The following is a 16,639-nucleotide window of genomic DNA, read 5'->3' on the forward strand; positions in this document are numbered from 1 at the left end:
TTTGGTGAGTACATCGAGGGCAGCATCTGTTTATTGAAATATGTCAACTGGTATGTCATCAATTCCTGGGGCCTTGATATTTGATAATTCTTTCGGAGGAGCATGAATGTCTTCCTTCATCACCACAGGCTCTTGCTTATGTGTTGTTTCATGAAATTCTTGTGTCTGCCAATTCCTTTTGGTACAATGACTCTGTGTACTCTTTCCATCTTCTTTTAATACTTCCTGGATCATTTAATATTTTATCCAAAGCATCCTTAAGTATTGTAACTTGAGGCTTGAATTTTTTTTTAGTATATTAAAAAACCCTAAAGAATCAATGAGAAAGTTACTAGACCTAGTAGATCAATTTAACAAAGTAGCAGGATACAAAATCAACATACAAAATCAATTGGATTTCTCTACAGTGACAAAGAAATTACAGAAATGGAGCTAAGGAAAACTCTATCCATCACAATAGCAAACCACAAAATTAAATACTTGAGAGAAAAATCTAACTAGAAACTCAAAAAAAACCTATTGAAAGAAAATTACAAAACATTACTACAAGAAACAAAAAGAGACCAGAAGAAATGGAAAAATATACCATGTATGTGGCTAGAAAGACTCAATATTGTGAAAATGACAATTCTACAAAAGGCAATCTAAAAGCTCAGTGAAATCTCAATACAAATTCCAATTCCATTCTTCAACAAGTTGGAAAGGCAATTTCCAAATTCTTCTAGAATGGAAAGAGACCACGAATAAGTAAAGCATTCCTGAAAAAGAGAAACAAAATGGGAAGCATTTCACTCTCTTATCTCAAATCCTATTACACAACTATGGTGGTCAAGACAGTATGGTATTGGTACAGTGTTAGAAACATAGATCAATGGAATAGAATTGAGAACCCAGAAATCAGCTCATGTACCTAAGTTCAGCTGATTTTTGACAAGAAGAAAAAATCGGTCAAATGGGGAAAGGAAAGCCTTTTTAATAAATGGTGTGGAAGGCAGTTGACACTTTCCCCAAATGTTGAAAATAGAAATAACATTTGACCCAGCAATTCTACTACTTGGTATGTACCCTAAAGAAACCTTAGCTGCTCCCCAAGCAGATATATGCACACCAGTGTTTATTGTTGCATTGTTCACAACAGCAAAGAGACGGAAGCAACCCAAGTGCCTATCAACAAAGGAATGGATAGAAAAAATCTGGTATATTCACACAATGGAATACTACATAGCACTTAAAAACTAGGAACTCATAAAATTTTACAAAGCATTGGTGACCCTGGAGGACATTATGCTAAGTGAAATATCTCAGTCACTAAAGGACAAACACTGAATAACACCACTGTTATAAACAGGACTGACATAATGGTTGGGGGGAAACTTAAGAAGGAATGAATAATGAACACTGCATTGGAACAGCTGAAGGAAAGAACTGTTTAAAAGGAATATGATTAGACATTTTTTGTATGACAACAGTCCAGAATAAGAAGTGCATAGCAAAGTGGACTTGGGGACAGCGGAAATTATGCAACAATTATTATTTTTTTTTTAGTGAACTGGGGAACGTAGGGAGGAAAATGTGCAACAATGAATGAATGAAAATCCAACTATTCTGTAAACTTCCAAAAATAAATGAAGTATTGTAGGTGACATCTAGAGTACATTTGCTGATGTTAGGATGATGTTGATTCCACTATAGTTCGTAGCAACCCTGTAAATAAGAGATCTGAACCTTGTTCTATTCCTGATCCTAATAAGCACTGCCATGCTCTACCTCATGGTTGTAGCCACTGTACCCATCCATTAAGGGCCTTCCTATGTTCTCTGTGATCCTCTACCTTTCTCAGGATGATGTCTCCCTCTCTCCCCCAGGACTGGTCTCTTGAAAATTGTCCAAAGTATGGGAGATGAATTTTCACCATCTTTATTACTTAGGAACACACTAGTTGTACTTCCTACAAGGCAAATTGTAAATTCTTTTTAGTAATTCATGGAATATTCAAAACTCTTCATCAACACCAGAGTTCAAATGCATCATTGTTCTTTGGTCTTATTTACTTCCTGTCTACCTTTTGGATCTATATTAAGCAATTGAAAATACCATGACTTGGATAAAGTACACCTTAATCTTTAAATTGATATCTTTGCTCCACAGCACTTTAAAGAGGCCTTTGACAGCCAGTTTTCTAATGAAACATATATTTTGATTTCTTGATTGCTGTTACCAGAGGTGTTGATTTTGGAGCCAAGTAAAATGAAATCATTGACAATGTCAGTCTTTTCTCCATCTTTATGTTGTCTATTGGTCCAGTAATGAGGAATTTTATTTTCTTCTTATTCAGATGTAATCCATATTGAAGGCTGTAATCAATCTTCTTCAGTAAGTGCTTCAAGTCTTCTTTATTTTCTTTAAAAGCAAGGTTGGATCATCTGCATAACATACATTTTTGCTGAGACTTCCACCAATCTTGATACTATATTCTCCTTCATATAGTCTTACTTGCAATGGTATTTGTGTGGATCACAACAAATTGTGGCTAAGCTTGAGAAAAATGAGAATCCCAGAATACTTGTTTGTGCCCTATATTTGGACCAGGAAGCAGTTCTCTGTCAGAACAGAGCAAGGAAACACGCATGGTTCAATACTAGTAAAAGAATGAATCAGGAATGCATCCTCTCTACATGCCTTTTCAATCTATACGTGGAACAGGTAATTAGAGAAGCTGGGCTTTATGAAGAGAAATGTGACGTCAAGATGGGGAAAGACGCATCAACAACCTGCCTTATGCAGATGACACAACCTTGCTTGCTGAAAACTTGGAAGACCTGAAATGTTTGCTGCAGAAGGTCAAGGGCTATAGTCTTTAGTATGGATTGAAATTTAATGTAATAAAAAAACCCACAAAGATTCTTAGCACTGAGCCAATAGGCAATACCATGATGTATGGAGAAGAGATTGAGGTTGTTAACAATTTCAGCTTGCTCAATTCCACCTTTTGTTTTTAATCATAAAAATCATGTATGGGGATCCAAGGGTGTAAGGGCTGGGAACAGAAGAGTGAGGATGGGTAGGGATGAAATCACAGGGTTGTGCAACTTGGTGGGTGGAGGAACTGGGTGAAGGAAATGAGAAGGATGCACCAGGGACCAGAAAAGACAGGGTAAAGGGGAACATAGTCCATTGGTGATTCATTTTCTTGTTCAGTTAGAAGATATATTCCTGATGTTTTCTACTCTTTGGACTACAAAGTGTTTGCTTGGGTGAGTCCTGTGGGGGTGGCTGGCTGAGCTTTGAGGCTCCATCCACCTTTGCTTCCTTAGCTGACACTTATAGTTCCCTTTTATCTCTGGAAGTAGGCTCAGGGTTCAGGTCTAGAAGGAGACTCAGTGTTCAGGTTACCTTTAGGAAAGAGAGCAAACCTAGAGAGAACAAACTTGTGAGTTGTGAAGAGAAGGGCTTTGGAGGTGTTACAGATGTACTGGAGAGTAAGATGGAGGAAAGTGGCTTAGATAAAATTCCTTGTACACACCAGGTAGCTCTCCCCAGTGACCCTGACAGCACTCCTCAGGCAGTGGGCAGCTCTTACCACTTTTTAAAAAAAAATTAAATATTATTTTAATGAAAGTTTACAGAAAAGTTGCATTTTCTTTCATTCATGTTGCACATTTTCCTCCCTCCACATCCCTTTTACCTCTCTCAGTTCACATTCTTTTCTTTTAAGAAAATTTCTTTTAATTCTGATTTCAATGAAAGTTTACAGCAAAATTATTATGTGCCATCGAGTCGCTTGCGACTCATAGTGACCCTATGTACAAGAGCTCTAAATGCTGTTCTATCCTGTGTCAACCTAGCCATCTCAAATGCACTTATTCCCACCGCTCCAGTCACAGAATCGATCCATCTCATCAAACGTCTTCCTCTCCTTCGTCACCCCTCCACTCTGCCAAACATGATGTCCCTCTCCAAGGACCAGTCCCTCCTTGAAACATGCCCAAAATATGTCAGACGAAGCTTCAGAATCCTTGACTCCAGGGAACACTCTGGCTTCACCCTCTCCAAGACAAACCTGTTTGTTCTCCTAGCAGTCCATGGTATATTCAACACTCATCTTCAGCACCACAGCTCAAAGGCATCGATTATCTTTCTATCAACCCTATTCACTGTCCAACTCTCTGATGCATAGCACATAACTGCGAAGACTATAGCCCGGATCCGGCGCACCTTAGTCTCCAGCCTGACATCGTTGCTCTTCAGTACTCTTGAGAGGTCCCTCACAGCCCACTTTCCCAATGCAATTCGTCTCCTGATTTCCTGGCTGCTGTTACCAAGAGTGTTGACTGTGGAGCCAAGTAAATTAAAACTGTTAACTATCTCAATCTCTTCACCATCCATGCTGATGCTGCCAGTTGGCCCAGTGGTGAGAATCTTTGTTTTCTTTACATTGAGCTTCAGTCCATGTAGGAGGCTGTAGTCCTTGATCTTCTGCAGCAAGCACTTCAGGTATTCCTCAGTTTCAGCAAGCAGGGTTGTGTCATCTGCATAACGCAGGTTGTTGATAATTCTTCCACCAATCCTGATGCCACATTCCTCTTCATATAGCCTAGCATCTCAGATGATCTGTTCTGCATACAGATTGAGAAGGTATGGAGACAGAATACATCCCTAACGAACCCCCTTCTTGATTTTGAACCATGTAGTGTCTCCTTGCTCTGTTGGTCCAAGTATAGGTTTTGCATTAGCACAATCAACTGTTCTGGGATTCTCATTCTTCTCAGAGTCAGCCACAGCTTGTTGTGATCCACACAGTCAAAAGCCTTTGCATAGTCAATGAAACATAGATAGACATTCTTCTGGTATTCTTAAATTTTCGTTCATTCATTGTAGCACATTTTACCACTTTCCCTCCCTTTCCCCACTTCCAGTTCACTTGTTTTTTAAAAATATTAATTCATTTTTGTACAGTTACCTCTCTCTCCACCCCCCCCACCTAGTACTCTTTGCAATGTACCTCTTATTCTTGACTGTTGCTTTATGTATATATAATACCTAATCATATATTCCTTTTAAATAGTTCTTTCCTTTGTCTGTTCTAATGCAATGTTCATTATTTATTCACTCTTACACTGTTCTCCTCCCAAGCCTCCTTGTCAGACCTGTTTTATAACAGTGGTACTATGCAATATTTGTCCTTTTGTGACTGAGATATTTCACTCAGCATAATGTCCTCCAGGGCTGCCCATGTTGTGCAATGTTTTACAAGTTCCTTGTTTTTCATCGCAGCATAGTATTCCATTGTATGAATATACCATAATTTTTCTATCAGTTTGCCTGTTGCTGGGCACTTTGGTTACTTCCATCTTTTTGCTATTGTAAATAATGCAACAATAAACATGGGTGTGCATATGTCTGTTTGGATGGCAGTTCTGGTTTCTTTTGGGTATATTCCCAGTAGTGGCATTGCTGAGTCAAATGGTATTTCTATTTCCATTTCTATTTCTGTTTTTGAAAAACCATCCAACCACCTTCCATAGTGGTTGCACCATTTTACACTCCCACCAGCAGTGACTAAGGGTTCCAATCTCTGCACAACCTCACCAGCATTTGTTGTTTGCTGCTCTGTTGAGCTTTGCTATTGTTGTTTTTCTTTCCATCTCCCTGATAGCTAGGGATTTTGAACATTTTTTTCATGTATTGTGTTTGTTTGCCATTTGAATGTCTTCTTTAGTGAATTGTTTATGCATATCCTGTGGTTATTTGCAATTGTGTTGTTTACCTTTTTCTTATTGAGGTGCTGGAGTATTCTATAAATTCTATATATTCTATAAATATATGAGTCCCTTATTGGATTTGTCTTTACCAAATATTTTCCCCCAATGTGTGTTTCCTTTTTATCCTTTAGAGAAGTTTATTTTTGTGCATTTGATTCTTAGAAAGCCCCATTCATTTATTTTGTTCTTTCCTGGTTGTAGGTTTTCCATTATGCTTGGAGGCTGTTAACACTGTGGATTAGGGCTTTTACAGTTCTTTCAAGCTTTTTTCTGTTGGAAGTTTATGTCTTGGTTTTACTCCTAGATCCTTCATCCACCTTGAGTTGGTTTTTGTATATGGTATGAGGTGCAGATTTTGCATGAGTTATCTATAGAAGGTTTTCCCGTTTGGCCAAAACCATTTGTTAAAAAGGCTTTCATTACCCCACCCAAATGATTTTGTCTCCTTGTAAAAAAATCAGTTGGGCATAGGTGGATGAGTTGATTTTTGTATTCTCAATTCTATTTCATTGATTGATGCATATATCACTTTAACAGTACCATGCTGTCTTGACCACCATGGCTGTGTAGTAGGATTTGGAATCAGGGAAAGTGTAATGCCTCCTACCTGGTTCCTCTTTTTTCAAGAGTTATTTACTTATTCATGGTCTCTTTCCATTCCTGATAAAATTGACAATTGCCTTTTCCATCTCATTGAAGAATGACATTGGTGTCTGTAATGGGATTGCATTGAACTTGTAGATTACCTTTGGTAGAATTGTCATTTTGACAATATTGAATCTTCCTATCCATGAGCATGACATATTCTTCCTTTTCTCTGGGTCTCTTTTTGTTTCTTGTAGTAATGTTTTGTAAGTTTCTTTGTATAGTCTTTTGTGTCTCTAGTTAATTTGCTCTCAGGCATTTAATCTCGGGATTAGCTATTGTGATGGGTTTTGTTATTTTATTTTATCTTTTTAGCATCTCTTCTGTATTCTCTTCATCATTGTAGAGAAATGCAACTGATTTTTGTATGTTGATCTTGTGCCCTGCTACATTACTGAATTGGTTAATTAGGTCCAGTAGTTTTCCCACTGAGTATTTAGGGTTTTCTAAGCATGTTGTTCTTGTTATGTGCCGTCGAGTCGTTTGCGACTCATAGCGACCCTATGTACAACAGCCCTAAACCGTGCTCTATCCTGTGCATCTCATTGCCTCTGACGCTCCCATCCCGATTACCCCAGTCACTGAATCAATCCACCTCATAGAGGGTCTTCCCCTCCTGCGGTGTCCCTCTACTCTACCCAGCATGATGTCCCTCTCTAAAGACCTGTCTCTCCTTACAACATGTCCAAAGTATGTCAGGCGAAGCCCCAGAATCCTTGCCTCCAAGGAGCAGCCTGGTTTAACCCTCTCTACGATGAATCTGTTTGTTTTCTTCGCAGTCCATGGTACATTCAATACTCTACTCCAGCACCACAGCTCAAAAGCGTCAATTCTCCTTCTACCCTCCCTAGTCATTGCAACTCTCTGATGCATAACAAGTGATTGCAAAAACCATGGCCTGTATCAGGCGCACCTTAGTCTCCAGAGAGACACCGCTGCTCTTGAGTACTTTAGAGAGGTCCCTAACAGCAGACTTTCCCATCGCAATACGTTTTTTGATTTCCTGGCTACTGGTGCCAAGAGTGTTGACCATGGAGCCGAGCAAATGGAAGCTGTGAACAATCTCAATCTCTTCTCCATCCATCCTGATGCTACCATATCATCTGCATATGGAAATAGTTTTACCTCTTCTTTGCCAATTTGGATACCTCTTATTTCCTTCTCTTGTTTTATTGCTATTGCTAAGGCTTCAAATACAATATTAAACAGGAGAGGTGATAGTGGGTATCCTTGCCTAGTTCCTGTTCTCCAAGGGAATGCCTTTATTCCCCCTTATTGAGAATGATGTTGGCTCTTGATTTTGAATATGCACTTTTTCCTATGTTGAGGAAATTCCCTACTATTCCTATTTTGCTGAGTGTTTTAATCAGGAAAGGATGTTGGACTTTGTCAAAGGCCTTTTCTGCATTACTTGATAGGGTCTTGTGGTTCTTGTTATTTGCTTTGTTAATGTAATGAATTACACCAATTGTTTTTCTTATGTTGAACCATGATTCCATATCTGTTATGAATCCCACTTGGTCATAATAAATTTTTTTTATGTACTGTTGGATGCTATTTGTGAGGGTTTTTAAAACTTCTGTTTGTAAGAGATATTAGCCTACAGTTTTCTATTTTGGTGGTGTCTTTACCTGACTTTGGCATCAAGGATATATTTGCTTCATAGAATGAGTCTGTGAGAATTTAATCTTCTTCTCCTTTTGAAATACTTTATGTAGAATTGGTGACAATTCTTCTCTGCATGATTAATAAAATTTTCTAGTAAGTCCATATGGCCCAGGGATTTTTTTTTTTCCCGGAAGTTGTTTTATTATCTGTTGAATTCCTTCTTTTGTAATTTGTTCAGTAGTTCTATAGTCCATTTCCTCTAGGTTTTCATTTTGTTTGGTATAGTTTTTCCATAATATTCCATTATTTCAGTTGGTCCTTTTGTGATCTACTCCTTTCATATCTTATTCAGATTATTTGTCTTTTTTTCCCCTTTGTTAGTTTTGCTAGTGGTTTGTCAATTTTATTGATTTTTTCCAAAGAACCCACTCCTGTCTTGTTGATATTTTCAGTTGTTTTTGTGTTTTCCATTTTCTTTATTTCTTCCCTAATTTTTATAATTTCATTTCTTTTAGAGGTTTATGGGTTTCTTGCTGTTTTTTTTTTTTCAACTTGTTTGAGATGTTCGGTTAAAGAATCAATTATTATTTTTACTTTCCCTTTGATGTATTTGCTTATTACTGTAAAGTGACCTCTAATTACCACTTTGTCTGTTTCCCAGAGGTTTTGGTAAATTGTGTTTTCATTGTAATTTATTTTAAGAAACTTTTTATTTCTCCTATTGCCTACTCATACTCAAGCAGGTTCCAAATATACCTTTTTTCTTCTTTATCTCATTGTTATTGATTTCTAATTTTGTAGCATTGTAGTCTGAGACAATTCTTTGTGTTATGTCTATGCTTTTTAAATTTACTGATCTTTACTTTCTTTGTGACTTAAAATATAATCTATTCTGGAGAATGTTCCATGTATGTTGGAGGAGGAATACTGAGGGAGTGCACTAGCCTGTTAATATCTATGAGATTGAATTGGTTGATTGTGTAGTTTAGTTCTCCATCATCTTTATTGAGTTGCTTTCTGGGAGTTCTGTCTTTTTTTGGGAATGGTGTATTGAAGTATCCAACTACTATTGTGGCATTCTCTAGTGTTTTTTTTTCTCTTTTCAGTTCTGTTAACATTTGCTTTTTGTATTTTCTTTTTCTCTATCATTTGGTGCATGGTTATTTATTATGGATCAGATACGGTATGTATCTCATTTTTCATCTTATTTTTATACTTTTCCAATGTATTTGCAGAACAGATCATACGAGAGGGTAGGCTCTATGAGGAGGAAAGTGGCATCAGGATTGAAGGAAGACTCATCAACAACCTGCATAATGCAGATGACACATCCTTGATTGTTGAAACTGAAGAGGACATGAGGTGTTTGTTGCAGGTTAAGGACTGTAGTCTTCAATATGAATTGAAGCTCAATATCAAGAAAACCAAGATTTTCACACCTAGGCCAATTGACAACTTCAAAATGGGTGGAGAAGAGTTTGAAACTGTTGATAAATCAGCTTGCTTGGTTCCACAATCAACACTCTTGGCAACAGCAGTCAGAAAATCAAAAGATGAATTGCATTAGGAAAGTCTGCTGTAAGGAACCTAATAGAGTATTGAAGAGCAATATCAGTCTGGAGAGTAAGGTGCATCTGAACCAGGACATGGTATTCACAGTTACTTGCTATGCATCCGAGAGTTGGACAATAACTAAGGATGATTGAAAAATTATCAATGCCTTTGAATTGTGGTGTTGGAGAAGAATGTTGAACATACCGTGGACAACCAGGAGAACACACAGTTCTGTCCTGGAGAGAGTGAAACAAGGCTCCTTCCTGGAGGCAAGGATTTTAAGGCTCTGTCTCACATTCCTTGGATACATGGCCAGGAATGACTAATCCTTTGAGAGAGACATCATACTTGGAAAGGTGGAGGGACAACACAGGAGAGGAAGACCCAGGATGAGCTGAATTGACTCAGTGGAGTCAATATATATATTATACCTTAAGCATTATATGTTATTGTTATTGTTATGTACCCTTGAGTCAGAACCAACCCACACCTGACCCTCCAGTGGGTTTTCAGAGACAGTTAATTGTATGGGAGGAGATTTCCCATCCTTCTCCCCCAGAGCAGCTTGTGGCCCCAAACCATTTGCCTTTGAGATTATAGCTTCTTTACAAGTATATTATACTTTCTTTGTCTTTTGTGATGGTTTCTATGCTGAAATCATTTTATCAGAAATTGATATTGTTACTCCTGCTTTTTTCTGGTTGCCATTTGTTTGGTATATTTTTCCCCATCCTTTTATTTGTAGGTTATTTTTATCTTCACTTTTCGGGTGTTCCTCTTGTAACCAACATATTCATGAGTTTCAGGGTTTTTATGCCACTCTTTTTCTCTTCATTGGTGCATTTAAACCATTCACATTCTATGTAACTATTGAGAGGCAAGCTTTTATTACAGTCATTTTGTTGAGGTCTTTTGTGTGTGTGTGTGTTGTTGCTGGTTACTTGGATCTATTCTGCTTTCTTTGGCATCTCTTATTTTCACTCCCTTAATTTATGTTTTTCTGAGACTATTTCTTTCTTTGCATCATATTTGATGGACAGTTTTGCTCAGTACAATATCTTGGTTGATAGTAGTGTTTTGTGACTGATATGCCATTCCATTTTATTCTTGCTGTCATGATTTCTCCTGAGAAATCAGCATTTAATCCTATTTGCTCCCTCTTATAAGCTACGCTTCATTTCTCCCTAGGTGCTTTCAGAATTATATCGTTATCTTTGGTTCTGGCAAATTTGACTATGACATGCTTTGGTGTTTTTCTTTATGGAGTTTGCTCTGTATACACGCGCGCGCGCGCACACACACACACACACACACACACTCATTCTTCATTATGGTGCAAAATTTTCTTCAAGTAAACTCTTCCACAACTTTCTTGGTGCCCATTTTTGCTTCTTCCTATCATGGGATTCCAATTATGTGCATGTTATTTCTCTTGATGGTGTCCCACATTTTTGGGGGGCTTTCTTCTTTTTCCTTCCTTTTTGATCCTGCTCTTTGGTCTAGCTGATCAGTGCTAAGAACTTTATCTTCTATTTTGCTGGTTCTGTGTTCCAGCTTTTCAACTCTGCTCATATATCCCTCCAACATATTAGAAGCTTCTGAGACACCAGTCTTCCTATTTTGGATTGCAATTCCTTGTTTTTCCAGACTTTCTGTTGCCTCATTTCTTTTGTCTGCATTGTCTTGGATTGTTTTTTAAAGTTCCTCTTGACTTTAGCTTTTCGAGTCCTATAATTCTTTGAGTTTGTCTTTCACCCACTGAAAATATCCAGTCATGGTTCTTTTGAATTCTGTGTCAGAAAGTTCTATCAGACTTTCTGGCTTTAGGAAATCCTTTCATTCTGTGTTTTGATCACTTTTTTTGAGGTGACATCTTGGGGTTTTTTGTGTATGTAGAGTGTGAGGTAGTCTGCTTCTTCTGTGTCATTGCTGTGTTGAAGTTTTTTCTTTCTTGGGGCTCTGGGATGACCTTGAACTGATAACTTGGCACAGGAGCTCAGTGCTCTAGAGGAAGTAAGGGCAACTCACCTTGCCTGAATTTCTTTCTGATCCTTGGGCTCAAGGGAAGACTTGCTTCAGTTGAGAGCTCAATACATTAGTAGGAAAGAGGAGGACAACTCACCCTGCCTGTAGTTCTTCCTTTCTGGTCCTGCAGCAAAATTATCTTGGACTAGGGGGCCAACTGCTCTGTTCCTTTCTCTCTGGTTCTGCAGCTGAGTTCTCTGGTATGAACGGCTTGTTATTTTTTATTGCAGTCCTCTCTTCCAAAGCTTGTTGTCCTCCTTGGTCTGTGGAGTGGTGCAGTTAAATTCCCCGACTCTCTTCACTGCTCTGAAAGTTCAGGAGGATGGACTTTGTCTCAAATCTTCTGCCATAGGACTGTGTTGCTATAGCTTCCAGTTGCTGGAGACTTTGAGTTAAAGTGCTCTGTTGACATAGCAGGATGATGTCCCAGGCAAAAGCAATGTATTCACTGGATCCTGAATGTTGGTTTTATTCCCCCTTGTACCAATGGCCATTGGCCCAAAATCCTGGAACACAGTAGGGTTTGAAAGTGTCTGCTTCGCCTACCCCCCACCTCTTGCTGGTTTTAGGTGGGGCTGAAGGTTCCAGAGGGGTGGTAAGGAATCAGTTTCAGAAGTATCTGTTTGGGTGGTCTGTGACTTATTTCCCTTCTGGACTGGCCACTTGTTACAGTGCAGCAGGGTTTGAAAGGGTCTACTCTGCCTCTCCACCATCAGCACTCTTGGCATCAGCAATCACAAAATCAAAAGATGACTTGCACTGAGAAAGTCGGTGTCAGGGAACTCTCTAGAGTATTGGGTAACAATGTCAATCTGGAGACTAAGGTGTGCCTGATCCAGGTCATGTCTTCACAATTACTTGCTGTGCATCAGAGAGTTGGAAGAATCAATGCCTTTTGAGTCGTGGTGCTGGAGAATAGTATTGAACATACCATAGACTGCCAAGAGAAGAAACAGGTCTGTCCTGGAAAGAGTGAAACCAAGTTGCCCTTGGAGGCAAGGATTTGAAGCTCCATCTTACATACTTTGGACATGTTGCCAGGAGGGACCATTACTTGGAGAAGAACATCATGCTTGGAAGAGTGGAGGGACAGTATAGGAGAGGAAGACCCTAGATGAGACAGATAGACACAGATGTAACTGGAATAGTGGGGGTAGGTGTGTAAGAATCAGTGAGATTGGCTCAATATAGGGCAGGGTTCAGAGCTATTGTGCATGGAGTTGCAGTGAGTCACAGGCTATTGAAAAGCACTTAAAAACAACAACAACAAGAACCGTCTTACTAAATGTATATCAAAAGGAAGAGGACTCTTATCTCTTGGGGTGAGAGACAGTGTCATAAACAAAGGCTTAAGGTAACTGAGCTGTATTTACTTTGAGGCCATCAGTATTATCAATGAGGCAACAACAAGGGACAAAGTGAGAGGAAGGAGATGTTAAAATTTTGAGTACATTCACACAATGGAAAACTATGCAGTGCTCAGGAGCAATGATTTTTAAAAATACTATGTAACTTGTGAGAGACTGGAGAGGCTGAGTAAACTAACTCAGTTATCATAAGGGCAAATACTGAATAAGATCATTATTATAAACAAAGGATGATAGTAAAACATGTATGGGATCTGAGGTGGGAAGGGATGAAAACAGAGGATTGAGGACAGGTAGATGCAAAACCACAGGGTTGCACAATTTGGTGTGTGGTGGAAGGGATAAAGAAAATGGGAAAGATCCAGTGGGTACCTGAAAAGACAGGGTAATAGTGGGCCTGGTCCAATGATGATTAGTTTTATAAAACATAGTGAATGAAGAATAGTATGAAAGAAAAATCTATATCTATCTATCTATCTATCTATCTATCTATCTATCTATCTAAACCTTTGTAAGCAAACCGATATAAATTTTTTTTTTAAAAGTAAAAGTAAATGCATCCAGAACATAAGTTTGAATTTTATTCTCTAGGAAAGGTTTTAAGTATGCAGGACATTATTATCAGATTTTATTTTAAATGGAATATATCTATAGGGACCATTACAGTGGTAAGGAAACTCCTTAGGAGAGTATGTGCTGACGCAGGCAAGATAGAATGAGAGTCATGGTATTTGGAATAAGAAAGTTGCTAAGGATTTAGACACTACAGAATTAGTATTAACCTCTCTATTTTTTATGCAGGAATGACAGCAGCATTTTTCACAATCTTCACATAAAAAAGATACAAAGCAAATAGACAACACAATATAAACCAGCACTGAGTGGAAAGATATTATGAATCTTAAAAGTCTAGCTGTGGGGACAAAGCCCTGAAAGCCCCTAGTTTTACTATGCTTTACAGGAGGCAGGAAAGAAGAGGTCTGAGAGCAGGACAAATCTCGAATAGGGAACCAGTGCTATTGAGTAGATTCCAAGTGACAAGAATAGAACTAACCACCTATAAGCCCTTCTGGGCTGTGATCTGTACAGTCATCAGTGCTCTCAGATAACAGGTAGTATCAACCTTTTTTATGTCATCTTCATAGTGATTCCTATGACACTGGTGACCAGGAAAATAAGATCCAATACATGTCAGAGGAAATCTTCCTCAAACACTGCAGCTGGGAGACAAGATTATGGTGACATTTAACACAGTATACACATCTTAACACACCATATTGCATGTAGTTAACCCTCTTGAAGTTATTTGTCTACAATATTTTCTAACCTAAGGCTCTAAGCTTCTTGCGATTAAGAACCAGAGTAACCATAGTGGTTGTGTGTTACAACCTGGATCTCAGTAGGTGTGTATCATTAGTGCCCAATAGATACTTGAAGAACCAATAAATGAACATCTCCTAATTTCATAACCATGCATCTCCCAAATACATTCTATGGCATGGAAATGTGTCTCTCCTCCCGAGGGAGTGAGAACAATGTGATGAGAAAATGTAACAGGTAGATGATGCTTTTCATTTTTCACTTTAAAAGCTTTGTTAGAGCTTCCTTTTCCTTCATAAGCCTGCATCACAACTCCAATATTGCATATTTAGAAAAGGGGTTGTTTTCAATTTCCTCATTATCCACAAATAAACATGATTTCCTTTCAAATATCTTTTTTATGTTATTGAATGTTCTAACCCGAGACACACTTGATTCTTCCACACAGATCCGTAATGCCTCCTGCCTGGCTCTTTCAAGATGGAGGAGAAACCTGCCGAAGAGCCTACTCAAGTGGTGTCTAAATTCAAACTTTCCACCAAAGTGGACAACAGTACTGGACACTGGCTGGTTGAAGATCATGCTCGAATATGGGAAGTGTTAAAGACAGAGGAGGTAAGACAATTCTCCACAACTTAGTTTATTGGTAGATCTGCTCAGACTATAACTCTCAGAGGTGGTGTTATTATATGCTGTGGAGTCGAATATGACTCATAGTGACCCTATGAACAACAAATCTGAACCCTGTCCTATCCTGTGCCAACCACAGTCTCTGACACACTTGAACCCACTGTTGCAGTTATTGTGTTAATTCTTCCTGTAGCGAGGACTGGAAGGCAGCTGAGAAAGTGTTTATTTTATGCCACAGACACCACCATGTGTGAGGAACAATAAGTCAATGATGTGTTCTTTAGATAATAATAGTTCCTCAGTGATTCAGTTTAAGGGAGTACAAGTCAAGCCGGAGCTGAAGAAAATGAAGAAGCTACATGTTCCATCAACACCATGGATCACTAATGTGTAGCCTGTAAGTATTCTGCAGCCTGCCTTCTCACTCAAGGCTCTCATTTTGTGATTCTTTTTCTCCCTTAAGCCTTTTTATAAAATACATTTTTATTTGCATGATTTGTATGTATGTGATTGAAGGGAGAGAAGGATAGAAGGGAAGATACATACACAAACACACAAATAAGGAAGTAAGAAATTATGTCTTGGGGTTTTTGCTTTGTGTGTGTGTTTTTTTTTTTTACTAGAAATATCTAACTGTTCACTGAGCTTGGGATACTCTTCTTTGGGGGAGGGTATTTTTTTTAAATGCAACATATATAATTTTTTTCACAGCATATTCTTCCTATTTAACTTTTTCCCCATTCATTCATTGTTGCACCTTTTCCTCCCTACCCACCCCTCCCCCCCAGTTTGCTTTTCTCTTTGAAAAGAAAAAAAATTCTTTCATTGTTATATAATCCACCCCCCACCCCCACCCCCAAGTCCATAGTCCACTTTACTATGCATTTCGTTTTCTGGAATCTTGTCATGACTGCCTTGAAAACGAAATGAGCACCAGAGGTTTCGATACATGAAAAAAAAAAAGACCTCAGGGAGAGGTAAAAAAGCAAGGAGTTTAAAGCAACTAATATGTATAGAAATGTAATAGGGGAAACACAGAACACTTAAGTCTGAATAGCTTGGCTACCAGGTAGACCAGCAATTATATCTTGTGAGCCGTCACCATTATCGTGGGTGATTGTCTGAGGTTCTCAGTTTGAAACCTAGAAATTGAATTATCTTCCAAATCTCACAGCAGATCCATCTTTCTAGGTGACAAATTTACATTAACTTTAAGAGTCTTTTATATAAAAAGAAAATATGTTTGCTCTCGGTGTCCACTGAGGGGGCTCCTGACTTGTGGTGACCCGTGCACAATATAACAAAGTACTTGCTCGGAGTCTCATACCGTCCTTTCCCCATGATTGCTTGCAGCAGATCAGACTTATGACTGATTTCATGGACTGGTTTTCTAAACAGGCTTTCAGGTCTCTCTTGCTAGTCTGCCATAGTCTAAAAGCGGGACTGAAACCTACTCAGTTCTGTAATCCATTAATAGAAATGCCACCGTTTCATATCAATATATTTATATAAAAAGGTCTGATACATCCTTTGTAGACAAACTAAATGGGGATGACAATATAGTGAGTGAAAAGCAGGCTTAAAGTGCCAACCTTGTTAGCCATATCATACTATCTCTTTATAAAAGGCCTGAGATGAAATATGTTTACGGCATTGAAGTCTATGCGGGAGAGAATAGTCTAAAAGTATTCTATTTTAGGGCATTATTTTTATCGTAGGAGTATGCAA

At 38.5% G+C, this 16,639-nt stretch overlaps 1 protein-coding gene across 2 annotated transcripts in view; it reads left to right on the forward strand.

Moving 5' to 3' along the window:
* Nucleotides 1-16,639, forward strand: part of RGL1 (ral guanine nucleotide dissociation stimulator-like 1) — a 439,254-nt gene that overhangs the window by 143,330 nt on the left and 279,285 nt on the right. The window contains exon 2 of one of the 2 annotated variants that reach the window (XM_006887757.1): nt 14,730-14,896. In XM_006887757.1, the coding sequence (XP_006887819.1) occupies nt 14,762-14,896 (135 nt within the window). In that variant the 5' untranslated portion in view covers nt 14,730-14,761. Of the gene's footprint in view, nt 1-14,728; nt 14,897-16,639 lie in introns of those variants that run through there. The other variant, XM_006887758.1, reaches the window with a different exon arrangement.

Source organism: Elephantulus edwardii, unplaced genomic scaffold, assembly GCF_000299155.1.
Source record: "Elephantulus edwardii isolate Elephantulus edwardi_28Jun2011 unplaced genomic scaffold, EleEdw1.0 scaffold00061, whole genome shotgun sequence".
In the NCBI taxonomy this organism is placed as follows: domain Eukaryota; kingdom Metazoa; phylum Chordata; class Mammalia; order Macroscelidea; family Macroscelididae; genus Elephantulus; species Elephantulus edwardii.